The sequence below is a fragment of the Lonchura striata genome, chromosome 3 (genome assembly GCF_050655825.1).
Source record: "Lonchura striata isolate lonStrDom1 chromosome 3, ASM5065582v1, whole genome shotgun sequence".
NCBI classification, from domain to species: domain Eukaryota; kingdom Metazoa; phylum Chordata; class Aves; order Passeriformes; family Estrildidae; genus Lonchura; species Lonchura striata.
This window is the reverse complement of record NC_140705.1, coordinates 89,743,007-89,768,302: the sequence shown is the minus strand read 5'-3', so window position 1 is coordinate 89,768,302 and position 25,296 is coordinate 89,743,007. Positions and strand designations below refer to the sequence as shown.

Here is a 25,296-nt window from a genome sequence, read left to right as displayed (position 1 = left end):
GTTTGTGAATTGCACTAATTCTCTGCAAGGAAATGAGTGTTTATTGAAGTGCTGTGTTGAGTGTGGAGATGGGTGAGGATGTGAGCAGTGCCTGAGCAGCTGCCCTGTCCCCACAGATGACGAAGGAGCCACTCCGGTGAAGCGGCGGCGGGTGAGCAGCGATGAGGAGCATGGCGTGGACATCGGCGACATCAAAGCCGAGCCCCACGAGGCGCTGACCCCCACCAGCACCTCGGACAATGAGACCAGGGACTCCTCCATCATCGACCCAGGAACGGAGCAGGACCCGCCCTCTCCAGAGAACAGTTCTGTCAAGGAGTACAGGATGGAAGTGCCCTCTTCGTTTTCCGAAGATGTTGCGTTGGCTGCACGCGTGCAGCATGCCGAGGAGCAGCTGGGGAACGGGAAATTTGAAGAATGCAAAGAGTTCAAAGACCTGCAGGCTTCCAAGGATTCCATGGGAGCCGAGGAGGACTCGGAGTTTCCTTCCACATCGATTTCCGCGGTTTTATCTGACCTCGCAGACTTGCGGAGCTGCGATGGCCAAGCCTTACCATCCCAGGACCCTGAGACTAATTTATCAATCAGTTGTGGCCATTCCAGAGGACTTTTTAGTCACATGCAGCACCATGACATTTTAGACATCCTGTGCAGGACCATTGAGTCTACGATTCATGTGGTCACACGGATATCCGCGAAAGGAAACCAAGCTGCTTCTTGACATTAGATGGAGCATGTCTGCTTTTAAGTCTTTTTTTTTTTTTTTAATCCTTCTTCCCCCAAAAATGCTGTTTGTATAAGTTTTGCTTATTTCTGTTTTGTGCTTCAGTTTGTCCAGTGCTCTCTGCTTGAATGGCAAGATAGATTTATATGCTTAATTCTTGGTCAGGCAGAACTCAAAATTATTTTTTTTAATTTTATTTTATTTTGCATCTACCGTACACTTTCTTAAAGGGCAATCAGATAATGGCTATGTTTTATGTAATTAAGAGTTCACTGTAGTGGCTTTCATTTAATATGGCTGTCTGGGAGACAGGGCCTCCTGGCCCTGTATGATGTAATTTAAACTTATGGCATTTTTACTGTGTATAATATGGTGTCCTCTGTGCCAGTTTTGTACCTTATAATCGAGGCAGATTGCCTCAGATCGCTGTGGTTCTTATTATCAAAATTAAGTTTACTTGTATACTAAACAACCACAAGAAATTTGATTCTGTAAAGAATCCTCTTTAGCTGTGGCCTGGCAGTATATATATGGTGCTTTATTTAACAGAATACCTGTGGAGGAAATAAAGCACACTTGATGTAAAATTAATTGTTTTATTTTTATTGACATGATCAATTGCTATTCTGTGCACTTCATTAAACTGATTGTGATGACTTTTCATTTGTTTATAATATGTTGCTTCAGTCTTTGGATTTCTCAGCAAAGAACTTCAAAATTGAAACAGCAGCAGAGAGAAATAATGGTCAGAGGTTCAGATTTGATGTAGATTTTGGTGCTTGTTCAGTTTGCACGAGTGTTCAGCCACACAGTGGAGAGGGACTGGTGCTTGTTGTTTTGAATGTGAAGTGCTGTCAAAAGCCAGGGAAACTTGGCATTTCATTTCCCTTATTTCCCTCTTACACACTTTTTCTCCTGCACCATTTACAGACTTCCTTTCTTTTTTCCTTCTGTTCGATCTGGCTGTACCCCCTCACTTTTTGACAGCTTCTGCAGCCCTGGAATTACTTTTATCATCCCTCCCATTATACTTCCCCCTGTTATTTCTGAGTAATACCGGTTACCTCTATGTGACCTTTTGGACTGTCAATGCTACTGGTTCTAATATCTGATTAAACTCCATTTTCAGCTTCATTTTCCAGCTGCTCAGCGCATTTGTTTTTCTATTGTCTTCATCTACCTTGGTCTTTTTTCTTCAAAATTCTTTCTTTCCATTTACCCTTCACTGCAGTTTTGCATCACTTGCTTCTTCTTGAGTCTGTGATGCTCTTGCTCCCTTTGAATTTACTGGTTTCAATGTTCTGTAATTAATCTTTAAACTTTACAAATTTATATTCCTGTTTATTTAGTATTTTTATCCTGCATTTGCAGACACTGCTGACACTGGTATGTGCTTAAGTTGGTATCCTCATTATTCAGACATTAAATAACTATGGTTTTGTTCTCTTTAGGAATAATTTTATTACTTTTTCTGATTAGCTTACCCCAGGTTGTTACTCCAGTGAACTCATCAACAGCTTCTAGTCAAAAGTTCTACAATCAGAATTTTTTTGTCAAGAAAAACAGTGGCCTATTGATCAAAACTGGATCTGCAGCAGCTGTTGGAACCCCTTTGGGTGAGTAGTTTTCTTAATTAATCAGCCTTAATATTGTGCAGTTGGGATGGTGTCTGATCTGCTGCCCCTTTGTTATGGTTTGACACTGGCACAATGCCAGTACCCTTATGAAAATGCAATTTCTGAGTAAAGCAGGTCTAAGCTTAATAACGGGGGGAAAAAAAAACCTTTATTAAGCTACTACTATAAAAGAAAGGAAGGAAAAAGAAAAAAACACATAAAGATCAAAATTAACACCTTGCAAAGCATTCCTCCTCCCACCACCCAACTCTGACAAACCACAGTGAGACGCAATCTGGACCCCAATCAGGTTTCCACTCTCCAGACAATCAATACTCAGTCCATCGAGGGAGAGAGGAGCCTCTCCTGTGCCACAGACCCCCAAGAAACACAGCTGCCACATCCTGTGCTTCCATGTCACACATGGCACTGCCTGGAGAAAAAGTTTGCCATGGTGGCCCTTCTCCTTTCCATGCACAGTGCTCTCACCACCAATGCATGGATGGACAGACTGCTTTTAGGATTTTTCCTTTGCTAAGAGGGGAGAAAACAACAGTTCAGTTTTTTTCATTTTTTGGGACCACAGTCCCCCCCCATTTTCCCCCTGGGGCCGAGGGTCCAAGAACAGAGATCTTCTTCTTTGAGGACAGGGGGCACCACCACAAACCTCCCTAACTTTTTCTTCTGTTTGCTCTACTTCTGTCTTCTCCCAGCTGAAGCAGGTCTCTTGGCTCACCGGCATCCTCCTAAAATACAGTCTCTCTTGGAGGAGAAGATTGATTCAGTCTGTGGCTACCAAGGAAAAAGTCCAGCCAAAAGCCACTCTTTGTCCCCCTCTTATCTAAAATTTCTCCTTTTAACATCCCAGGGTCCAAGCTGTCTCTCTTCCTCTCTTTTCAAACCGAGGAGAGGAAAAAAAATTCACAAAGCTTTAATTTCTCAAGGAAGGGTTAAGAGTCCCGACTCCCTGGCTGGCTCTCTGCCCAGGCTCTGGCTCCCACGGCAGTGGCTGGGCACCTTGCGGCCCCTCCCCGCTCGCTCTTCTCCTTCCCCGTGGTGAAATTGCTGACAAGCCACCACTGCCAAGACTCTTGGGGCGGGGGGCAACAGAGACATCCCAGATTTTCTCCACCCTTCAATCTGCAGGGGGTTCCAGTTCCCTCCACCTTTGGGCCTACCTCAGTCAGGCCATGGGCCTTCCCCTCCCCCACCAGGCAGGCTGACCAGAACCAAAGAGAGTTCTCCTGGGAATTCTGCTTTTAACCCCTCAGTGATCTCAGAGGCGTGTCCACCTCCAATTGGTCAACATCCAAATTAACCTCTTCCTCCCAGAAAAATTCTTTTTCCGTGTCAAACCACGACACCCTTGCTGGCTTAGCAGCTCCTGCAGGATGGGAGTCTCACCAGAGTTGTGGCCTTCTGGCCTTTGGCATGTTTTTTTAGTTCATTTTTGAACAGACCAACTATAAACTGTACTTGATGATGATTTCATAAAGGATGCACAAATACTGCACCATTAATCATGTCAGGATTACCAGAAATATGATTACTCTTACTGCTCTTCCCTTACCTCCTAATTTCCCCCTTGAGTATTCCTGCAATTTTTACCAATAATTTTTTGCAGTAATTTTTTGAACAGAAGCAAGCAATACCTGCACAAAGGTGTCTTCCTTTTCCAGAGTCTGTTTCCAGGTGTTTGTCCTCTGTCTCCCTCACTTTCCATGCTCTGTCAGTCATTATTTCTTCCATTCTGTTCCCCTTCTCTCACTTTAAATCAGTTTTCTGGTTTGTATTTTTCTGCCTTTAAAAATGCTCCCTTATCCCAGCTTTGAAAGCCTTTTAACCCTAGACCCTTTCATCTTCCACTGGCTTCCTCACTCTCTTAAAAGCTTTGATTTTCTTCAGGTTTTATCCCACTTCTCATTTATTATTACATATTTCTACCTCCCATTTAACCCCTTCAAAATTAAGCTTTTAAAATTCCTTCTGAGATCTGTAAAGGATTTTGGCCATAATCTTACAAACCATGTTTTTCCCATTGTACTATTTTTATCTTTGCCCTTCTCAGTGAATTTCCATCTAATATTCTTAATTGGGAAGTCCAGGAGAAACTTTAGCACAAGTTTTAGAGGGATATGGAGCTGCTGCTCATTTTCCAGGGGTTTTGGCAGCTGGAGCAGGGACTTTCAACATTGGAAGCACAAGTATGTCCTGTCTTTTTTAACACTACTGATTGGCAATTACTCCATTCCAGTGAGGGCAGGGCAACAGGAAAACCAAGGGATTTCAGTCATGAGCAAAGCACAATTCCCAGAGAACACTAGGGCTGCAGTTTCACTGTTTGAATAAACTTTTAATTGCATAGAGCCACCTACTCTCTAATCATTGCAGTATCTCCTCAACCATCTACCCATAAACCTGCTGAAGCCTGAACTTAGACCTTAATTGCCCTTTGTCAACCCCTACCCTGAATCATTTTTGTATTCAAAGCATCAGGCTTGTCTTCCTTGAATGCTGAGGAGGGAAAAAAGTAACTAAATTTTGAGCATTCATAAACAGATGCTAAAATAGGGAGCAACCTCTTGAGTAATGTTCTATCTAGCACCCGGACACTTCAAGCAACAGCAGGCAACACCTAGGGAGTCTTCCATGCCTCTCCTGTCACTGTGGGGACTTTGTTCTTCTCACTACCACAGACCTCAGTTCAGAGGGGTTGTTAATAACTGACTGCAAACTTTTCAGGAGAACCTGGCCTGTAGCAGGGAGCAGTAGCTCGGTCTCCTCGGGATGATGGAAGCTTTTTGGGTGGCAAGGGTGCCATGTGTTGGCATTCTGTAAAAATAAAATATACAGGACTTCTAAGAATCTTTAGTGTGGCAGTATCAGTTTGTGGAGATAAAGTCATGTTTTTATTGAGCCAAGCACATTTTCCAAAAGCAGCGTGCCCTGTTGTGGTCAAATTGTTTCAGATTGCATATTTCATTTGTACACTTTATTTATAACGCATTTGAGAACTAAGTTATCCTTGCTCACTTCAAGATGGTTTAATTAGGAATTACAATTTGTTCCTGTCAAAATTCTCTTTACAGTTGTTCTCTTTGAGGTACAGCATTGCAGAGGGCTATGAATCATTTCAGTGGAAGGTTTTACAGAACTGCAGAAAGAAAGCACTACTACCGTTTGTTTCTTCCTAAATAAATGTCACACCGAAGTCAAGTAAGGGAGTACAGTGCATGCAGACCTAATCATTAAATGACATTGTTAATTATCTTCCCTAAAACTGCAGCTGCAAACAGTCTGCACTTGAAAAGCATCTAGCAAGTATTCCACAAAGGTTGTAAATAATACCCCCCCCCCGCCCCCCATTTCTTGAAATGGATCAGCAGTTTTGTAATCCCTTTCAGCTCACCTCTGCTGGGAACTCAGTCTCCTACAGGGATTTAATTTTGCCACTTGATACACTGAATATTAAAGAACTGGAAATGCTTCCTGTTGATGGTGTAGCTTGCCTACCTCTGAGGGCAGGGCTCACTGCAGCTGAATCATTATCACTCTGAAGTTCCAGGCAAGCAGAACAGAGATCACTGTCCCCAAGTAAAGCTGTTGATATACAGTCTGACTTGCCTCTCATTCCCTAAAAACCCATAAATAGTGCTTAAACTATGTACAGTCTCATAGAAGTGGGTCTTTATTTTTCCCACAAATAAATTATTTTTTTTTTTTTAGAAAACCAAATGTTAACAAAGTATAAAAAGTAATGCCCTAACAAAACTACAGTGCTGTTATCATTCCATGTTGTCTTTTGATTGCTGCAGTAAAATATGTATTTCTTCAAAATATTGCTTCTTCCAACATTGTCTTGTACTCTCTTCATGGGAGACAGGAACCCCTTTGCATTCCAGCTCCAGTTCTGACTGAGCTGCCAGGTCCTGGAAGTTCAAGGCCACAGTTGCATAATGTTCTGAGGGAAGAGAACAAGATCCTTCAGTGAAATGCTTTTTAAAGAATGCTACTTGTTGGTGCTCATTCCCTCTCTGCTCTGCCTGTCTGAGCACAGCCTGTTTTCACAGCTCCCTGCACTGGGCTGTTCTCCGAAGGACAGAGACCAAGGGAATGTCCAGCCAAGGCTGGTCCCTGCCAGGATTGGTTCTTCTCTCTGCAAAGGAGCCCTGCAATATTACAGATCCTTGGAAAAACTCACCATCAGGCCAGCTCCTACACCGCCACTTCAGGACAATTCTTTGGCTTGGAACCTGTGGAAGATAAGAAGGTTCTCCTTGGTAGCACCTGAGAGAATTCCCATTGCAGTTCTCCCTGAAATACAGGGAGAGGAGCAGCATCTCATGGCGTATTGGACACATGCATGTAAACAAGAGCAAGACAGGGGTCTGGTTTTTGAAATACAGCTCCATGAAAACAGTTTATTCCACTGTTCTGTTTTTGCTGTGGGAAAAGACCGGGACTCATTGGTTTTCTTGCATCCTTTGAAACAAGGACAAGCCCAGTTTTCCACACTGAAATTTCAAAGTGTGACCGAGTGATTGTGTTACACAATCCAGCCTGGCCCAGTACACAAGTCGGGCACTCCTGCAAATGAAAATGGTTTTTAGGACATTTCAAAAATGCAGCTGAGCTCTAATTACCAGGTTTTTTCCCTTCTATTTGCACCAGCAGTCAGCTGGGACAGGGTAACACTGGCCCTGAAAAGAACAGAAATAATTTCCCCAGTTAAAAAGGGATCGGGATTTGGTAATAAAGCCTTTCTTCCTCCACTCAGTTACAAAGGATTGTGCTGGGTTTTCTGCTCCCCATGCAGATCCTTAGGTGTGGTCAGTCCCTGCTGTTTTGATGAGACACAAACAGCACACAACAAAAGACCAACTATTCGGCTTTGAAACAGAGGAAGTGAAATACTCACTAGAGAAGCTGAAATTCAAATTTATGCTGCTTTTTAGCTCAGAGAAGGAGACACCCTCCCCTCATGTTTTAAAGTACAGCAGGAGCTTTTTACCAGTTCTGTGTATTCACCGCTGACACAGCCCTCAAACATCTGGAGTTTGCCTCCTTTCTCTGCTTCAATCACAGCTGGGCATTTGGTGAACTTCTGTACCAACTAACAAAAAAAGAAAAACACAAAATGCACCATGCTGAGAGATCAGGGAGGGGTGCTGCAACTTCGATAACACCTGGAAGTCTTTAATCACTCATCAGGCTTTTGATTTTATACAGCATTGCTGGGGCTGTGGCAGGGGCCAGTGAGGTGCCACAGGGAGAATGTTAATGCTGAGAAAGTTGCACTGGTACATACAGACCAGCATTCACCCTGCCCCCAGCACCTCCACAGATGTAGACACAAGTGGCTGTTCCCAGACTGGGAAATGAGGGAAATGGAGCAGCAGCTTTAGGAAGGTTCGGAAGAGCTGCTAAGAGCTGGGGTTGGAATTTAAAGTACTCCAGTACCAGCCCAGACTCATTTCAAGGACACAAACCCAAAATTAGTGATTCTGTGTTTCATACCCAATAAGCAACAGTATCACTACTTTCAGTAATTAATCTAATTAAGCTGTGGCTAGCAGCAGTGCCATTACTGAGCCCTTCAGGCTCCTCAACAACACCAACATCAAAGAGCAAAGCTTTTGTTAAGGACAGCACAAGGAAGCTGCACCCAAACACCATAAAAATGCAGCTTCACTTTGTTAAGGGAACAACTGGCAAAAAAAGGTCAAAGGCAGCCTAATAAACTCTCATCAAATGGAATTTGTATTCGACACTGTGACGTGTTTATTATTTACACAACTCTTCAGCAGCATCAACAGCCACATTCAGTTAAAATGCCTTGACGTATCACTTACTTCCTTCTTTGTGAAGATGCTGTAAAGTTCATCAGCTGGAGAGTTGAAGACTTCCCTCATATGTATCCTCACTGTTGGAATTTTTACTCCAACCATATCCAGAGACTGTGGTGTAACAGAGTCCTGCAAAGCAAAAAATATTCCACAAGAATTAGTGTGAGATCTTGACCATTAGAAGTGCTTGCAGGGCAAGGGGGTTTCACCTGCACATTCTCAAACACAGGGTGTGAATACATGGCAACTGTACACTGTATTTCTGCATTTCCTCAGCAGTATCATTACTCAGGAGTCACTAAATTCAGTGACAACCTGAAGCCAGCATACCTGCACAGTGCTCCCACTTGGTTTTCGCTCCATGGCCAGTTCCTGACCAACAGGAGCTTTTGTTGGCAGGATCATTCCCAAGGTGAACTCTGTAATGAAGAAAAGCACTTTTCAGTGTGAAATTGAGCTGTTCAACCCCCTGACATTCAGACACTCAATGAAGATCACCAAAACCCTGGAGAATGGGTAAAACTACAGGACATAAAACTCACTTTGGTTTTCCCAGTTTACTCTTATGCTTCCATCAGGAATCAGGAGCAGACCTAACAGCCTTCAAAAGGCTTTTCCAAGTTACCTGACCCCAAATCAGAAACATCTGCACAGCAGATGTTCAGATCAAAGAGTAATAATACCCAAAGAAATTCTTCTAAATTTTGCAGAAGACTGGGGTGAAACTCAATAATGAATGGGAGCCATCCCTGTCAAGATACTGCTGCCCTTTGAGTGTCCAGAGTTAAAGAATCTTTGGATACCCTAAAAATCATACACAGTAATTTCTCAAGCCAAAACTGGTCGATCCAACTTGTGAAAATTACACAGCATTTAACAAAAAAAAGAGTTAATAATTTAATGAAGTAGTTCACAGTCAGAGATGTACCTGGTAACAATTTAACTACAAGCTATAAATGCATCAATTTTTTGAGCATACTTTCCTGGTTCTTGGAAACAGGTGTAATTCACAAAATACCACCATTCAAAAAAAAAGAAAGAAAAATTTAAATCTGGCTCACCTTTGATTTAGAAGAACAAATGAAAATTTATAAACTTAGTAAGTTTAGGATAATAAAACCTTAGAATCTCAAATGATAATGGTAAGGTCAAAGATGAGCACAATGAATTTGTAGCGTGAAGGACAGAAAGAAAAACAGCATTTCAGAAATTCTATAAAATAACTAATAATTAACAGAGTTAATTAAATTTAATTTAATACTTGAAACAAAGGGACACAAAAATTAGGCAGCAGTTCAGGCAAGGAAGGCAGTTTTTTAAAACAGGCAACAAAAAGAAATCCTAATATTGGTCAGCCCTAGTAGGGCTTAGCTGAGCCCTGGCAGGGCCTGCGTGACCCAGCACAGTCACTGCACAACCTTCTGGACATGGCCACTTTTAGAGCAAAAGAGATCCTGAGTGTCAGGACTAACTTATCTCATCTCAGCTGGTGGCAATTAAAGATCAAACCAATACAAACCCAGGGCTTTGTCACAATCTGACCAAGCTGTTCAGGAGAGGCAGCTGCACAGGACCATTCCCAAGGTGTTGATTAATTCACCTGGTTCAATTTACCTGTTTTAAGTGCTTTCAGGTAGTCCCTCAGGGCCTCTCTGACTTTGGTGGTTCCTTCAGTTCTCATCAGGTCCTTCAGAACATCACCTTCCCCTTTCTTCTTGCTAACATTTATCTAGAAACAGAAAAATGACAGCATTTAAGAGACTTCAGACATGAGCCTTTGGGATCTGGCAACAAAGGAGAGCATTTGGTCTTTGTTTACTATGCTCAGAGGACAGGTGCAATTTCAAATTCATAACCTTGGGGTAGCCTAAAAATAAGTCTTCTTAAGACATAAATAAATGTAGTATCTCCACTCACTCTAGTTCAAGTATAGCCAAGAGTTGCTTCTCAGCAGAGGCTGAAGGATCTGTGGAAGCCCAGTGTGCACCATTATCCAGCCAACACAGAGACCCCTTAAGGTCTTAGGGCTGGGAGTGGTTTGCTGTGTTGGTTTGGGTTTTTTTTTTAAGACTACAAGCAGAGTTCCCCTCCAATTTGTAGTTAAAAAAAAATTATCACAATCAATAAATAGCAAAGCAAACTGCACATTCCTCATCGGTAAATTTGAGAACAGAGTAAGGCATTATTGCAAGTATAATAAACAAAAGCATTAAATAAACTGTCCATATATAATTACCCCACTTAATAACATGATAAATCAAAATATGATGCCTAGATGTTGATTTACTTTATTTAAGAACTATGGACCTATACAGCCATACACCAGTGTTGCACACCTACCTCTGTATCATCTACCTCATTTTCTTCTGACAGGTTAGGAATTTCAACAGATCCCTTATGTTTCTCACCAGACTCTTTCACTGTACCTGTATTAACATAACGAATTCTTAAATGCAGCATTAAAAACTCTTTCCCCCACAACAAGAGTTTTACACTTGGAACTCATTTGTACGAAGGTGTTACCTGAAGGAAGTTGCCTCAAGGCTGATTTAGAGGAACTGAACAGCAACCTGCGCCTCTGCTGGGAGCTGTGTTCCCTACCCAGGTGCACTGAGGGATGGGCAGGGACCCACCTGCTCCCTGCACTGCTGTCACCTGCAGCTGTCACCTGCTCTAACAGCCTTTACAGCCTGTCCCCAGCACTGCCTGCGCATCTAAGGGTGGGTAAGGGAAAATCATCCCCTTCTCCCCTTAATGTATCTGCTCTGGATTCAGAAGTTCCCTGACCATGCCCCTCTTTAATTGTGTGAAAGCTCCCAACATGCAGGCATGTTACCAGGAAAAACACATGTGTATAATGGGGAAAGATACAATTGACATTTTTAAAAAACAGGAACTTCATGTGCACATTCAGAGCACTTGATCTTACTTTTAACCACTTCACAATCACTGCAGAAAGAGTCAGCAAGGACAGGAATTATATGCTTTACTTCTGATCCTTTGGGGCCAAGGCCCACCCCACTGAACTGCCCCCGTGCTGTTGTGCCTCAGTTTACACTGGAAAGATTGAATTTAAGGTCTGAGGCTTTTTATATTACACTGAAGACTCTTCCCCTTTGCCTTGCAGAAGTGCTTTGTTAAATTAACTCATTAGATCTTGATAAAATCTCTTCAGAAAGCAACAAGAGAAACAGGCACGTTTGTCAGCTCAGTGTCAGAACATTAAAAATCTAACAAAGTGCTTCATCAGCAAAACTCTCCAATTCCAACAGCCCAGGGCTGAGCACGACTGCACAAGAGGAATTATCAGAAAGGCAGATGCAGAATTTCTGGGGATTCTCACTTTCACAAGAGCCACCTCGATTGCCCTGCTCCAGACCATTCCTCTCATTATTTTAATTACTTCCCTGAGCCCTCATGACAGAAGGGAGGGACTCCAGGTGCCTCCTCGCATGGAGGGGAGCGAAGCGCTGTTGGTACCAAAGGGCAAAGATCCCTCCCCACTGCGTCTGAGGCAATGAGGGATTGCACAGCACACAAAGTTGTTAATCCACAGCTACACAGGGACAGAACTAGACCCTGGAGTCTCCCAGAAGAACCTGTCACTCCGTAAAGCCCTGGGAACTGGTTAATGCCATCCTTGGAACACTCCTGGGCCCACAAAGCCACCTCAGTGTGCTCTTCCCTGCCCTCTTCCAGTACCAGGATCAGTACAGGAAAACCACACAACATGGTCTTTGCAGACAATAAAACCTATCTTTTTTTTGGCTGCTCCCCAGAAAGGACGTGCAGGCATGCAGGAAATTTTGGGGAGCAAAACACAAAACTGACTTCAGTCAGCCAATCCTATTAGCAATTTTCACAACTCTTAAAGTTCCACAGTGACAGTGTCTGTGCCGGGCAGCAAAGTCCAACCAGTGAACAAACAGAGCTGGCGGATCCACATGACACAGGCAGAAAGAACATAAGTGCTGCTCTGCATTTTCACCACCACTGTAATGTAAAAAAAAAACTTCACTACCTTTTTATCAATCAATCAAATTATGTGTTGGAATTGCACTGGAATTCAGTAACAGACCTGAAAATAAATTATTTTTGGTTTCCTGCCAGTCCAGTGTAAAGCACACATCTCAGAAAGATCCAACTATAACACACTGAAACACCTGCTTTAAAAGGACAAACACGTTTTCACAAAGCTTCCACCACAATATGGAATGATCCATTAAAATCCTCATTACATCCTCTAAAAAATGATAGAATGGCCATTTTGCTTAATTTTAGAATCATTAAGTGCACCCAGTTCCTCACTTTCTTGTTTCTTTCTTACCTAAATTGCTAAGCAGAATATTTTTCCTACACTGGACTTTCCAAACCAGCTGCAAATCTCAGGATTTTTACAATTTGGCCTTGTATATCCACCTTTTAATCAAAGCTTTAAGTCCTAATTATCCTTTAAGACTTGTAGAACTAATTACAGTTTTTTAGTTCAATCTGAACAGTCTTCTAATTTAGAGCCCTCAAAACACACAACATGATGGCTATCACCAAAAAAATCATCAGCCTCTGGGTTTTTTTTGTAGCATTTCCTGTGTAGTAGCCAATTAATTTAAAATTAAGCTCTCAAAGCCACGAATCACTCAGCACAGCAAAGCAGGCAGCAAGTCAGAGCTGTCTCCAAACACTGACTGGCACAAACACCTTGTAGAGAAATAGTTTAGAGAGAACTTCGGTAAAAATACAAACAAAATACTGTCTGCCTGCTTCCAAATTTATACTCTGAAATAAACCACACAAAGCTGAGCTAACCTCTGTTTAAAGCTTAAGGTAATTTTTGCTGAACTTAAAAAAGTCAAAAAACTGATTACAATTATTTTATCTACACTGATTTAAACGGCACAAAACTGCTATTTGCCTTGCTCTCTGTTAACATTTACACCACAACTCTTAAGTATGGTCTCAGTTTGTAACACACTTGGTACACACAAAACTTCCTAAAACAAACAACAGTACTCAGTTTAAAGTCCCCTCTTATTGTGGGTGCAGACTTCAATTCCAGATCTCGTCTGGTCTCAGTAATATTCCAGTCAGGCCAACCTCCACATCCCAGGGCTGAGGAATAAGGACTGTATTTGGGGAAGCACAGCCTGTCACACTACAATATCCACGGACAATTCCCTGTGCAGGCTCACTCCATCGGCTGCTCCTGCTTCTTACTCCAGTGCAAGGCCACAATCTGCTGTCAGGTTTTAGGCATTTAATAAACGGCAAGAATTCCTTGGCATCACTAAAAGCCAGACTGCAAACGAAGAACCTGCCACGGGACAAGCCCAGCGGAGGGTAACTCCAAGAGCTGGGATTGTAAACGGGTACGGCACAACAAAAAAAATGCACGGGCACAGCCCCCAATAACCCAAATAATCAAGAATTATTTCTATTTTCCACTAAAGAGTTTTATCCTCCTGTAAGTCGTAATCCTCTACGTACACTACAGCTCGTTTTTGGAAACAACAGTAATGTGACGTCTCCTAGGTTTTCCTGCTCTCCAGAGGCACGGAGGGGCACACAGCTGCAATTTGGGCACAGTGGAAGGAAACCAGCCCCGGCACTCTGCTGTCAATGCCACCACAATGCAGGCATTCATCTTTTTACAGCTTAAGGTGAGTAACCCCGTGCTGATACACCGGGAATGCAGGGCGAAGGAATATGCGGTGGGAAAAGCCTGGGTGAAGGGGAAAGCCAAGCTCGGGTTTCAAGGTTATTTACGAATACGCATTTATCCCGTCCAGGCCCACGTGGCTCCCGCGATCGACTCCAGCCCCGAACTCCGAGTCACTGCGGTTCACCGGGACATTCGCGTTTCGCCAGCCCGGACGGGACAGGCTCCTCTGCAGGGGGATGGCTCCCGACGGCAGCAGGGAGCAGCACGGAGCCCTGTGCCGATGCCATCTCCCCGGCCGGGCCCGGGACGTGCTCCCAGGGCCCGGCAATCCTTGCGGAGCCCCTCGCATCCCCCTTGCCCCCGTACCTTTCCAGCTGAGGCGCAGGTTCCACTCGTAGAAGAAGATGAGTTTCCCTTTGCGGCTGTTGCAGGACGCTTCGCCCTCCACGTGTTTGAGGTCGCCGATCTCGCAGCGCCCGGCCTCGCCCTCCACCACCAGCCCCTCCAGCACCTCCTTCAGCTTCCTCTTGGACCAGCTGGTCGCGTCCCGCTCCGTCCTGCCCCGGGAGCGGGCTGGGGTCAGCGCCGGCCGCCCATTCCCCCCCGTCCTTCCCCGCATCCCGCTCCACCCCGGCTCTCACCAGTGCCAGTTGTTCACGTTGGTGGCGTCCGCCCGCTCCTCCACGATCCAGCGCGGGTCTCCCTGGCCCCACTTGGCCATGGCGCTGCCCCGGCCCCGCCGCTGCCCGCCCGCCGCTTCCGCCGGCACCGCCAGAAGGTGCCAGAAACTTCCGCGCCGCCGGAGGAGGAGGAGGAGGAGGAGGAGGAGGAGGAAGGCGAGCCCTGCCCCGCCCTTCCTCCCGGCGGGGGGCGGAGAGAGCGGGACGGCGGCGCCGGGAGCCTCCGCTCCCGTGCCCGGGAAAAGCCGTTCCCTCGGGGCTGCTCCCGGCTCCGCGGGGAAGGCACCGCCTCGCTGGAAAAGGGGAGAGAGGAAAAAAACAAACAAAAAACAGGAGGAAAACAGGAAAATTAGAAAACAGACTCTCGTTTTCAGGCACTGCGGAGGACACTTCTGCGCAAAAGAACAAAAGAATTGATGTCCCAAAATTACACGAGCTGAAGCAATGACAAGGCAGCGCCTCTGGAATCGGGTTTATTGTCTTGCCCATTTGACACGTGCCAGACGAAATTAAATACACAGTGAGCCAGCGCTGCTGCTGGGGAAACAGCCCTGCAGCACGGCACTGCAGCCCTTCCCGCGTATTACTTGTGGGCTTTCTTATCCATCCTTAAAACAGCAGCAGAATTAAAATTTGGATAACATTCCCATATTCTTATTGCTCATTTAATTATGAGCTGTTCCAATGAGTCTCATTGTGCTTTTTCTAAAAATTTTCTTCATCGGGTGTTCTTATCAGAGAGATAGATCATCACCAAACTCATTGTCTTCAGACTCATCATCTCCAGGCTCATCATCTTCAGGTTCTGTGTCCAAAATCACTGCCACCTCTGAAAATTTTACTCCTTTCAGTTCTTTCTCAGGGGCAGGCAATGTGGGATGAGGTGTTAATGAAAGAGCTGGCTTCTGGTTTGTGTCTGTCGGAAAGGAATCCTGCAAAAAAGCGTAATGCAGGTGAGGCAGAAAGCTACAAACGGTTGAGTATGGAGGAATTATAAATGGTAGAAATCATAAAATTGTGAGCCCTTTACTGTTCACATCATAATTAAGAGAGTCGTCACTTCTGGATGAAAGTCCTTCTCCTTCTTCTAGGCATGGACAAACAGCCCTTCCTCTTTAAGATTTTTTTATAGAATCATAGAATGGTTTGGGGTGGAAGGGACCTTAAGACATTGTCCAGCCCCAACTTCCTGCCATGGGCAGGGACACCTTGCTTGGACCAGGTTGCTCCAAACCCTGTCCAGCCTGGTCTTGAACATTCCCAGGGATTACTTCACAAAATTTTATTTTTTAGTTCCATCAGATCTGCTTTTTTGATAATTCCTTGAGTTATGGGATGAATAACAATAAAAGACCTTTCACTCCATGCTTTGCAATCAAAATGCTCATTACCTGTTCTGTTGTGGATCTCGCAGTGAGCTGGACCTCCACATTTCTACTTTCAGGAGCTTTTTCAGGTGTTCCATTTTGCTCACTTTCACCCTTGTAATCCAGCAGTACTGTCTCCAGGTAATTGTCTTTTTCAGGGGCCTGAATTTCATCTTTTTCAGCATCATCTCCTCTGGTGCCTTCCAGGTTGTCAAATGATATCATCTCAGTTCTCCTAAGAGAGTTCAGAGAATTCATAGCACCATGGACAAAAATCTCAGCCTCTCTACAACCCAAAGCAGCATGTACACTGATCTCAAAATTAGTGGGATTTTACCCAGGGGAATTAAGGAGCTTCCTGTATCCTGAAGGGTCTTTTCTGCATTAGGATTAACAATTTGCTAAAGAGTAAGTAGGAATTTGCCTTTGATACAAGATTAAAAGGTATTAACTTCCTTCGAGTGTAGAGATTTTTAACTTGTCATTTCAAGAGTCCTTAAAAATGGACTTATAGCCTAGTGGGAGATCCAAGGAAAATCCTATGGTACCAAAATAAACTAGAACCATGGTCTTTATGTGCAGATTTTTATAAATTTGTGATTGCAGCAGTCTACTTACCCATTATTCATGTGCTCTGGTTTCTCTAAGCTTTTCAGACTTCCATTTTTGTCATCTGCCCATGGGCTATCAATGCCCTCCATAATTTCAACTTTCTTAATCAAATCCTGTTTCCCATACTTTCTGAAAATAATACATTAAAAGAAAATAACAATTATACATCCTTTTTGAAGATTGGCTTTACAGTTGTTTTAGAAACAGAAGATGAATTATTTGTGTTATAAATTTAGTACACAACATTTATTTTCAGTGTTGTTCTGGGGATTAGTTTGGAGTATTTCCTATCTTTCCATAAAGGTAGCAGGGTAAATGTTTGCTTCCCTTCTGGAAATTGTTTTCCTCTACCATGTGGCGCTGCTGCCATTGCAGTTAAGCAGCAAATTATTTCATCATTTATGGGGTTGGAAAAGATTCATGTGCCCCCTTCACAGTTAAAGTTTCTGCTGCCCACATTTCTCTGTTTCAGAGGTATTTGTTTCTGATTTTGCTGTGTGCCAAACACAAGAAGAAACACTTCTCAGTTGAATGCGGTGCATCCAACATAACAAATTTTGGGCAATGCTGCCTACAAAAGCCGGTAATTTATCAGACGCACATTTTTTGAGTTGACACTTCATTGAAGCCATCAGCTGTGAAGGTGAATGACATTGTTAAGGCAAGCCGTCTGTACCTCTTCCTTTTCAGATCCAGCAGAACATAGGCCAGGAAGGCGACGAAGGTGCCGGCGAGCAGCGCCCCGAGCACGATGGTGGCCACGAGCTCTGGGGACGCTGGGGCCGCCGCAGCCTCCCCGACGGCAGCGCTGACAGGTGCTGAGAACACCTCCTCCAGCCCCAGCTCAAGGTCTGCCTGCTGCTCCCTCAGTTTTCTGAGGATAGAAGGGGGAAATGTGCATGTGCACCTCACCTTCCTTTTGGCTGCAGGAGTAGTGAAGAAAATACAGAATATCCCTCCCTGATCCGCCAAGACCTTTTCCAAGGATTTGGACTTGTTGTGTCTTTCCTTCAGGAAAAGCTCTGTTTTCCAGCAACCAGCCCTGGTGCTTGTGACCTAAAATGCTGCAGAGCTTGGACCCTTGAACTAGATCCACATCACTGAGAGATTACCAAAGTAATGTAAAATATACCTAAAGTGTGAGGTTTTAATCAACATTCTGCCACTCTGAGGTCAATTTATATTTTAATTATATTCTTTCTCTGTCAGCTTTTTTTCTCTTACACTGACTTTTAAATCTATTTTGTACAATTAAACAGCCTTACTCATGGTTTTGGCAAAGTCTGAAAATTAGCTTTTGGTAAATAGTGAGTCAGCTTTCTGAATTCTAAAAAAATCCTATCTGCATGAGCTCTGTCCCCCAGAAGTCAGACTGTGCCATACAGACCTTTTTACATCTTCTGCAGGTACTTCCTGGTGGTCCTCATCAAAAGCAATGATGTCTACTTGGGTTTCATCAGTGCTGCTCCTTGAATTTCTGTCAGACTCCTTGGAATAAATATTAAGCACGTATACATTCCACCCAAGTTTGTCTTCCAGGACCCTGACATCATATGAAGAAAACATTTTTAATTAACTGAGCAATGACAGATTCTTTTACTCTGGAAATTAAATAAAGTAGTATTTAATGCAACACTTGGCAGATATTAATTGATACTAATAAAAATACCTTGGCAGGTATTTTGATTGAAGCATGTAGAAATGCAGGATTATCATCAGCAGAGGAATTAAGCTACTTGTCCAAAATTGTAGAGTGATTGAGTAGCAGAGGGAAAAAATATCTATAGATTACTATAAACAGTAAAGGTGGGGAGGAAGGAAATTTAGTCTCATAATCCTCATTGTTTTCTCCTCTTCTTCCAGAGATTTCATGGTGGATGGGACCAGTGGCCCATTTAATCCATCCTTCTGGTAGCAGTCAGCACAGATGCTTCCAAGGAAGATTTCCATTTCATTTTTACCAACAAGAACTGGTCCATAATAGCATCATCACAAACTCATTTTTCCCACCTTCAGAGTGATTTCCCTTCATAAGCACAGGACTCAATCTTTCCAAAGTAAATATATGTTTATGGGTAGCCAAATAAAAGATCTTCCATCTTTGTTAACATGCCCAAAAGGCCCAATTATGGTTTTAATTTAATGGTGCATTTGGTTTGTGGTGTCTGCCCTATGTCTCCATGTGTTTATCCTGCTATCCATGAAAAGGTTAATCCTAGGCTGTTAAAAATGACACAAACATTGAGGTGGGAAGAGACCACATGAAATTGTCTATCCAATGACCTCTGGGAGATTTGTCAGCTTCAGGCTAAAAACTTACAAGGCAAAAATTGCTGGATTCCTGTGAATTCACTCAAATTATTCTGAGCTATGTCAAATTGAAGGCCTGGTTTTTCCTGAGCACTGTCTGTAGCCTGTCAGACTCCTATCCCAAAGGGACTCTGAATTTATCATTAAGTATTATACCAAAATAAGCATCACAGTTTCAAAAATACCTTTGTACTTCAACACTCTTTCTTTCCACAACATTGATCTTCTGATTAAGCACCAGCATCACAATGTTGCTACTGGAGCTGGAATCAACAGTTACCTAATAAAGAATCACAGATAAGATTTTTCTAGAGCATTTGTACCTCTCATGGATTGATAAAAAAAAAACCTCAAACAAACAACAATAACAAAAACCCTCTGATACAACATAATTGTCCTCCAAAAGTCAGTTTTTGTGCCAACATATTTTTATATGTCAATGAAAATGGCAACCTCTTAATTCTAGTATATAAATACTCATATATATGATAGCCCTTTTGACAGAGCTAAGTAATTTTGTAGTTTTGCCATTACCAAAATTAGCCCTTCTTGTTTACAATTTTGACATGGAAGTAAATCAGGATTATACATAAAAATCTTCCTTACATTGACTGTTGTCCAGGCTGTGAGTCTTCTTGTGCCTTGGTCGGCAGCTTGGACTTCCAGATAAAATGTTCCAGCTTTTCCTGCTACAGAAACTGTAAAAATCTGCCCTGTGTTTTCATTGATGTCAAATTCGTTGGTTTGACCTCTCACTAAGCTGTACAGCAGGTGTCCATTGTCTCCTGAGTCTGGATCTGTGGCCTGGGTTTAAAAAAAGTGACACTCAGCGTGTGGCTTTTGGGCTGCACGTTGTTCTTCAAGCAGCAAACTCAGCTCTCAGGAGCAGATTTAAGGCTCCTTTAATGCAGTGAAAGAAACCCAGCTTTATCCCAGGGTTTCTGTCCTTGTGAAGAGCACAGGAAATACTCTACCTGGACTGTAATGACAGGGTATTTGTAGGGCACAGAGCTGGGAATGCGAGCAGAGTAAGAATGGCTGGAGAACACGGGCTCTTCGTTCACATCCTGCACAGAGATTGTAAGCATGGCCGCGTTCTCAGCAAACAGGCCTGGGAACAACACGAGGGAACAACCTGGACCATCAGCTTTTCACCTTTCACATCAAACTTTACAAGTAAAAGAGAATCACAACTCCTCTATGGATTGCAAATAAAAACCACGTGTCCACTGCTCCCCTGGAATGTCATTCAAAGCAAGAGGTTACCTGAACGCTGGAATTCTGCAGCAGAGGAGACTCTTTTGTTTGCTTGAATTAAAATCACATACTGAGAAACTTCCTCATAGTCCAAATTAACTGCTGTTCTCAGCTCACCACTTTCAGTATCCAGTCTAAAGTGACCTGAAAGGACAAAACACACACTTCTGCTGTGACAGATGCCATTTCACTTGTATCCTCCTAGCTCTGTGTCTTAGCTGCCCTTGGGATGTTTCCGTGAGTCCTCTGCTCTGAACAATGTGAAATTCAACACTTCCACTGGCCAGGAAGCAAAGGCATCATCACAGCTGGGCTCCTACCCCGCACCAAACAGCTCTTAAACATGCAAAGGAAAAGTGAATGTGAAAAAGAAATTCACATGATTTCACAAATAAGGAGAATTGCAGCTCCTTGCACAGATCCGTTTTTCATGCATTTCCAACTTTTCTCTCAGCTATGTACTTCCTGTGTTGTGGGCCAAATGGAACCTAGGCACAGCTGCAAGAGTGCAGATGCCTTAACATAAATGCAAGGAAATGATGGACTGAAAGTAATTGGCAGGGAGGAAGCTGCTTGTTAACACCACTTTCTATTTTGGCTCCCCAGTCTGTAAATTATCCTTATCTTATAGTTTAAGATTAAAATAAACCATTTCTTAGCAAGTTACCACCCTTCATAGAGCCAAAGATCAGCAATGTCAATGCTGAAAAGCCCTGAAAAAAAACTCTCTGTGTAGTCCTGTTTTAAAAAAAAGTTCTATTCATGCTCTCTATTTCCTCATTTATGCACAGCAGCACCTGCCATGCAAAAGACAGGTTATGATGTTCTCCTGGCTATTTTAACTCATAAGGGGGCTGGTACTCACCTCTTTCATTGCCAGATACAACAGTGTAATAAATTGGTTTTCCTGAAGTTTCAACCACAGCAAAATCATAAATTAAATAATCCACTCCAGTGTTTTCCGAAACAGAAATGCTGATGCAGGAAATAAATGACAAATCATAATGTTAAATATGCCTACAGCAGTTGCCCAGGCAGGCTTTAAAATGTAACTCTTTGTAAGAGAGTTCTCTGTGGAAAATCTTGCCCCCTTCCCCCAGTTGTTTGCCAGATCTGCCCAACTTTCAGAGTGCAGTGCAAACCCTGGTTTTCTAGCCAGATTTTGGGTCACCCTTGAGTAAAACCTAAAGAAAAATGTTTTATAGTGTTCAAGAGAAAAGGGACAGAGTCTGGCCTATAAAAGCTGCAAGTATAGAAATAAGAGGTAATGCCTCAACTCACATTCACAGAACCCCAAGTGTAACAGAATTTCCTATGTTTTGCTTAAAAACAACCCCAAAACTGATGTCCTTTCTTCTGCATGGAAAAATATGAAAGGGACCTTCAGCTTCACTGTGTTTTGCACCACCTGGTGAACACATCCCAGTTATTTAACTCACTATGAAAGCCTTACCTGATCTCACTTTTGTTGAGGCGAGGAACGAATGGACGGTTGTCAAACACACTCAGAGTAACCACAGCAGTGCCATTTAAAGGAGGAGAACCTTTGTCTTTTGCCATCACTGTTAAATGCATCTCTCCAGATCTAGACAGGTTTCCAGGTGTAATTATCTTCCCCTCACTCAAATCCTCTATCAGGAAGAATGGGCTCACGGTGGGATCCGGGAGGATGTAATACTCAATGAGACCATTTTGCCCCTGGCATGAAAGGAACACAATTTCATAGAACTGGAAGTATGTTTGGAAGGGGAGGACAAACACTGAAACAAGAGATCCAAAAAACATCTAAATGTCTCTAGTGAAATGATTTTGAAAATAGTGATTTTTTTTTTTTTTTTAAGAATGAAAGCTATGGTAGGACATGTACAAATTTAAAAAAAAAAAAACAAAACACAAAAGAAGAAAATACAAAATACATTGGTCATTTACACTGTAAAAATATGGCAAAAAGTCTCTAATGAAAATAAGCTAGATGTGTAGAGGGGGACAGTCTGAGTAGTGAGGGTGGCACAGGGAGGACAAGTGCCAGTCTGCACAGCTGAATGAGGATTTTCATTGGGGACTCAAATGCAGATCTCCTACAGTTCAGCAGTTTTCAGAGTCAATTTCACTTTTTATACAAAATCATTGGAAAGGCTGATTAAAAAAGGGCTGTTAGATGATTTGCAGCAATGTACCACAGCTGCAGCTATTCCAACCAAAATTATGCATGAAGAAATAGGAAGGCACCTGCTACACCTATTTTGTTGTCACTTAGAGATGTTTAATCTTGTAAATTATATAATTACTAGTGATGTTGTCATGGTGATGTGGTTGACTACTGGATATCCCTGCCAGTGCCTGGATCCTATTTGATGGGTGCAGCACAGATGTATCAAACAAAATTACATTTAAAAATGGGGACAGAGAGTCAGCTGGGGTGCCACACTTCAGAGGAGTTTGGCAAGCAGACATTTCCCTACTCAAAGCAGCTATATGATGTTTAGTTTTTACAGATTCTTCTACCTCAAAAGTTCAAATAACTTCAGAGACACTAAATTGCTTCAGTCCCTGTATACTTCTGAAGCACTGGTGCATGCAGCTCTGTGTAGTAAAAGGAAAAATTAAAGGAACTACAGCTGAGGAAACACGCCCAGAGCTAGGGAGTATGTCGTATCAAGGCAGAGCCAGCAAAACTCCTAATTTCCAGTTCTCAGAGCTGGTAGTTAAGCCAGATTCACTTCCTGCTACGTTTGGTGCCGCATGCCTGGAGAATGGAGCAGGATGTGCTTGTGTTGCAGCCCAGAGCAGGCTCAGGGCCACAGGAGAAATCACCTGGTCACGGTCAGTGGCGCTCACGGTGAGGACAGGAGTACCCACGGGATTCACCATGTTTATGGAAGCAGAATAGGAGCTCTGGACAAACACCGGGGCATTATCATTCACATCAATCACTGCAATGCTGACATGGGTGGCTGCCTAGAAAACAAAATGGTGCCATGCATCTCAGAGTATTTAGAAACTCTTCTTTAGCATTGTTTCTTCCTTACTTGCACATGCAACAGGAATTATAAACCAGGCTATGAAAATGCTGCAGTAAAATATTGTCTGGGTTTAATTGTGTGCATTCAGCATCAGAGATCACTACAGAAGTTTAACAGGAGAGGCAAGAATTTCAGTTCTTGAAAGGTGTCTGAATGAGTAAGAACAGGATATGTTTAGGAGACCAGCCTGGCCTCCATGCAGTTAAGGAAACCACACATGTTCTGATTCTGTGAAAGAAGTGTCGAATAACTTTTCAAATAAAAGAAATACAGCAGAATTAGAACAATCTGCTGAAAATACTACTTTTCCCACAAAAACTCATTACATCACTTACAATTCTAACAGCAGGAGACAAACTCCAGTTCCCCAGCGCAGGTCAGTCAGCAAACAATTCAGGGTTGAAGCCTACCATGCATAATTTTGAAATATTTCACATATTTAAAGTATACTACTACTCAATGTGGTTAAAGGCAGTAGAAGCCTGACTCTAAACACAATGAGGTGATTCATTTATTCTACACAATAAATGGCTGGGATAGATCTCCCTCCCAGCAGTTCAAAATCCACTCTGAGGTGTTGCTGTTCATTACAGTAATGGTCTCTTACCTGGTAGAAAGGGGCCGATTTATTGTTGATTGCAGTCACTGTAAGGTTGTATTTATTCATGGTTTCATAGTCTGGAGAGTTCCTTATTTTAATGATGCCCTGTATTTGATCTATTTCAAATACATTTTCTCCCTCACCTGAGACAGATTTAAACAAGCATCATCAATTAATACATCTTAGCAACACGTAATTAACTACACTCTTAAATTATACATTTACTTGTGCCCTGAACTCATCAAAATAATTTTTAAAGTAGTATATGGATAATGCAGAAGAAGAGCAGAAATATTTTGAGTGGATGGGCATTTGAAACGTGAGCCAAGGTTTGAAAATTGTATGAGCATGCATTATTAACATTCCAAACCAGGTGAAAGTGAATGTTCTTGGCTTTGGTGAAGAGAGGCTAGGAAATAACATGGGTAATACTAATTATGCTCATAATTGTATAGACAACAAAGTGCCAGTGCAGTGGCAGAATTGCTTGTTACCTGTGAGGTTATACAGAACAAAGGCATTGTCTCCTGTGTCTCTGTCTGATGCAGTGATTTTTCCAACTATGAATCCCACAGGCACATTTTCATGGACACTGAAGTCAGACACTGGATCAAACACAGGTGGCCAGTCATTAATATCGGTGATCTTTATCACAACTGTGCAGTAACCCCTCTTCTTCTCAGGGATTCCATCATCTTCAGCATACACCACAACCTGTAAGTTACACAGTTATTGGTAGTGAGAAGTCATACAAAGAGGTTCTTGCATAAGGATTTAAAAAATCTTGCTGAATTTAAAATTTGAAATGTTCTTAGAAATGTAAAGTCCAGCTCTGAATTCACCTCAAAATTATTATTGAAAACTTAAGGAATATTTGGGTGAATAAAGAAGTCTTTCTATTTAGAACCAACAAATTCACCAATATTTTTGCTTGAAGCAAAATAAGTCCATAAAAAATATCCAGCAGTGGTAACAACAAAAAGAAGATTAACTGAGAATCGTATCTGCAAGATCTCAGTGTAGCACATGTTCAAGCAATAGACAGTGCTGAATACATGAGCTGTCATTGTGAAATTAGTTATTCATGTGCTGAAGTGTTTTCAGGGCAGGTGAACAACGAGCTGTGCTTGAATTTCATTCTAGTCAAAAGGCAGTGGCTTGTTTTAATAATGCCTCATACCTTGAGATGCTCCTATTCTAAACCAGCACAGAAAATGGTCAAGCATTATCAAGCTAAACAAAAGCACAAGTGTCACCTGTTTTGCAAGAGAAAGAATTCTGAATAAAGAAGATTTTAAAAATCTAAAGGCAACCTGATACTCTGTGGGTTCTTCTTCATAATCAAAGGGGGCAGTGGAGTAAAGGATTCCAGTGGTTTCATTTATCCTGAATTTCAGTCTGTGTCCATTGAGAATGCCATATGTCAGGAAACCGTTTCTGCCTGTGTCATTGTCCTGAGCTTTCAGCTGCACAATCTGAGTAGCAGGGGAATGCTGTGGAGGAATAAAGATTGAGGGTCTCAGGAACTGCTTTGCTGAAATTGCTTGAATTATGTGAAAGTAACAGGTATTGCATCCACTTAACAGTAGTATAGACATTTT

At 42.7% G+C, this 25,296-nt stretch overlaps 3 protein-coding genes across 12 annotated transcripts in view; 1 reads left to right on the top strand and 2 right to left on the bottom strand.

Annotated features, from left to right (window-relative positions):
• Nucleotides 1-5,687, top strand: part of USP34 (ubiquitin specific peptidase 34) — a 115,664-nt gene extending 109,977 nt beyond the window's left edge. For all 10 annotated transcript variants that reach the window (XM_021527497.3, XM_085576967.1, XM_085576968.1 and 7 more), the window contains one exon: nucleotides 117-5,687. In XM_021527497.3, the coding sequence (XP_021383172.2) occupies nucleotides 117-721 (605 nt within the window). In that variant the 3' untranslated portion in view covers nucleotides 722-5,687. The remainder of the gene's footprint in view (nucleotides 1-116) is intronic.
• Nucleotides 5,227-14,615, bottom strand: AHSA2P (activator of HSP90 ATPase homolog 2). The gene is made up of 9 exons (XM_021527498.4): nucleotides 14,487-14,615; nucleotides 14,212-14,402; nucleotides 10,527-10,612; nucleotides 9,801-9,915; nucleotides 8,517-8,605; nucleotides 8,193-8,315; nucleotides 7,352-7,453; nucleotides 6,542-6,593; nucleotides 5,227-6,301 (listed from the first exon to the last, which is right to left on the bottom strand). Exons 1-9 carry the CDS (start codon nucleotides 14,564-14,566, stop codon nucleotides 6,126-6,128), a joined length of 1,014 nt encoding a protein of 337 aa, XP_021383173.1. The 5' UTR covers nucleotides 14,567-14,615; the 3' UTR covers nucleotides 5,227-6,125.
• Nucleotides 14,616-14,980: 365 nt separating this feature from the next.
• LOC116183374 (protocadherin Fat 4-like) overlaps nucleotides 14,981-25,296 on the bottom strand; it is a 40,404-nt gene continuing 30,088 nt past the window's right edge. Inside the window, exons 30-44 of the mRNA XM_031504283.3 lie at nucleotides 25,009-25,188; nucleotides 24,190-24,409; nucleotides 23,702-23,838; nucleotides 22,886-23,029; nucleotides 21,525-21,769; nucleotides 20,937-21,046; nucleotides 20,081-20,215; nucleotides 19,789-19,925; nucleotides 19,421-19,618; nucleotides 19,000-19,094; nucleotides 17,892-18,047; nucleotides 17,181-17,378; nucleotides 16,511-16,633; nucleotides 15,917-16,127; nucleotides 14,981-15,457 (exon numbers count right to left, since the gene is read on the bottom strand). Of these exons, the coding sequence (XP_031360143.3) occupies nucleotides 15,260-15,457; nucleotides 15,917-16,127; nucleotides 16,511-16,633; nucleotides 17,181-17,378; nucleotides 17,892-18,047; nucleotides 19,000-19,094; nucleotides 19,421-19,618; nucleotides 19,789-19,925; nucleotides 20,081-20,215; nucleotides 20,937-21,046; nucleotides 21,525-21,769; nucleotides 22,886-23,029; nucleotides 23,702-23,838; nucleotides 24,190-24,409; nucleotides 25,009-25,188 (2,487 nt within the window). The 3' untranslated portion in view covers nucleotides 14,981-15,259. The remainder of the gene's footprint in view (nucleotides 15,458-15,916; nucleotides 16,128-16,510; nucleotides 16,634-17,180; nucleotides 17,379-17,891; nucleotides 18,048-18,999; nucleotides 19,095-19,420; nucleotides 19,619-19,788; nucleotides 19,926-20,080; nucleotides 20,216-20,936; nucleotides 21,047-21,524; nucleotides 21,770-22,885; nucleotides 23,030-23,701; nucleotides 23,839-24,189; nucleotides 24,410-25,008; nucleotides 25,189-25,296) is intronic.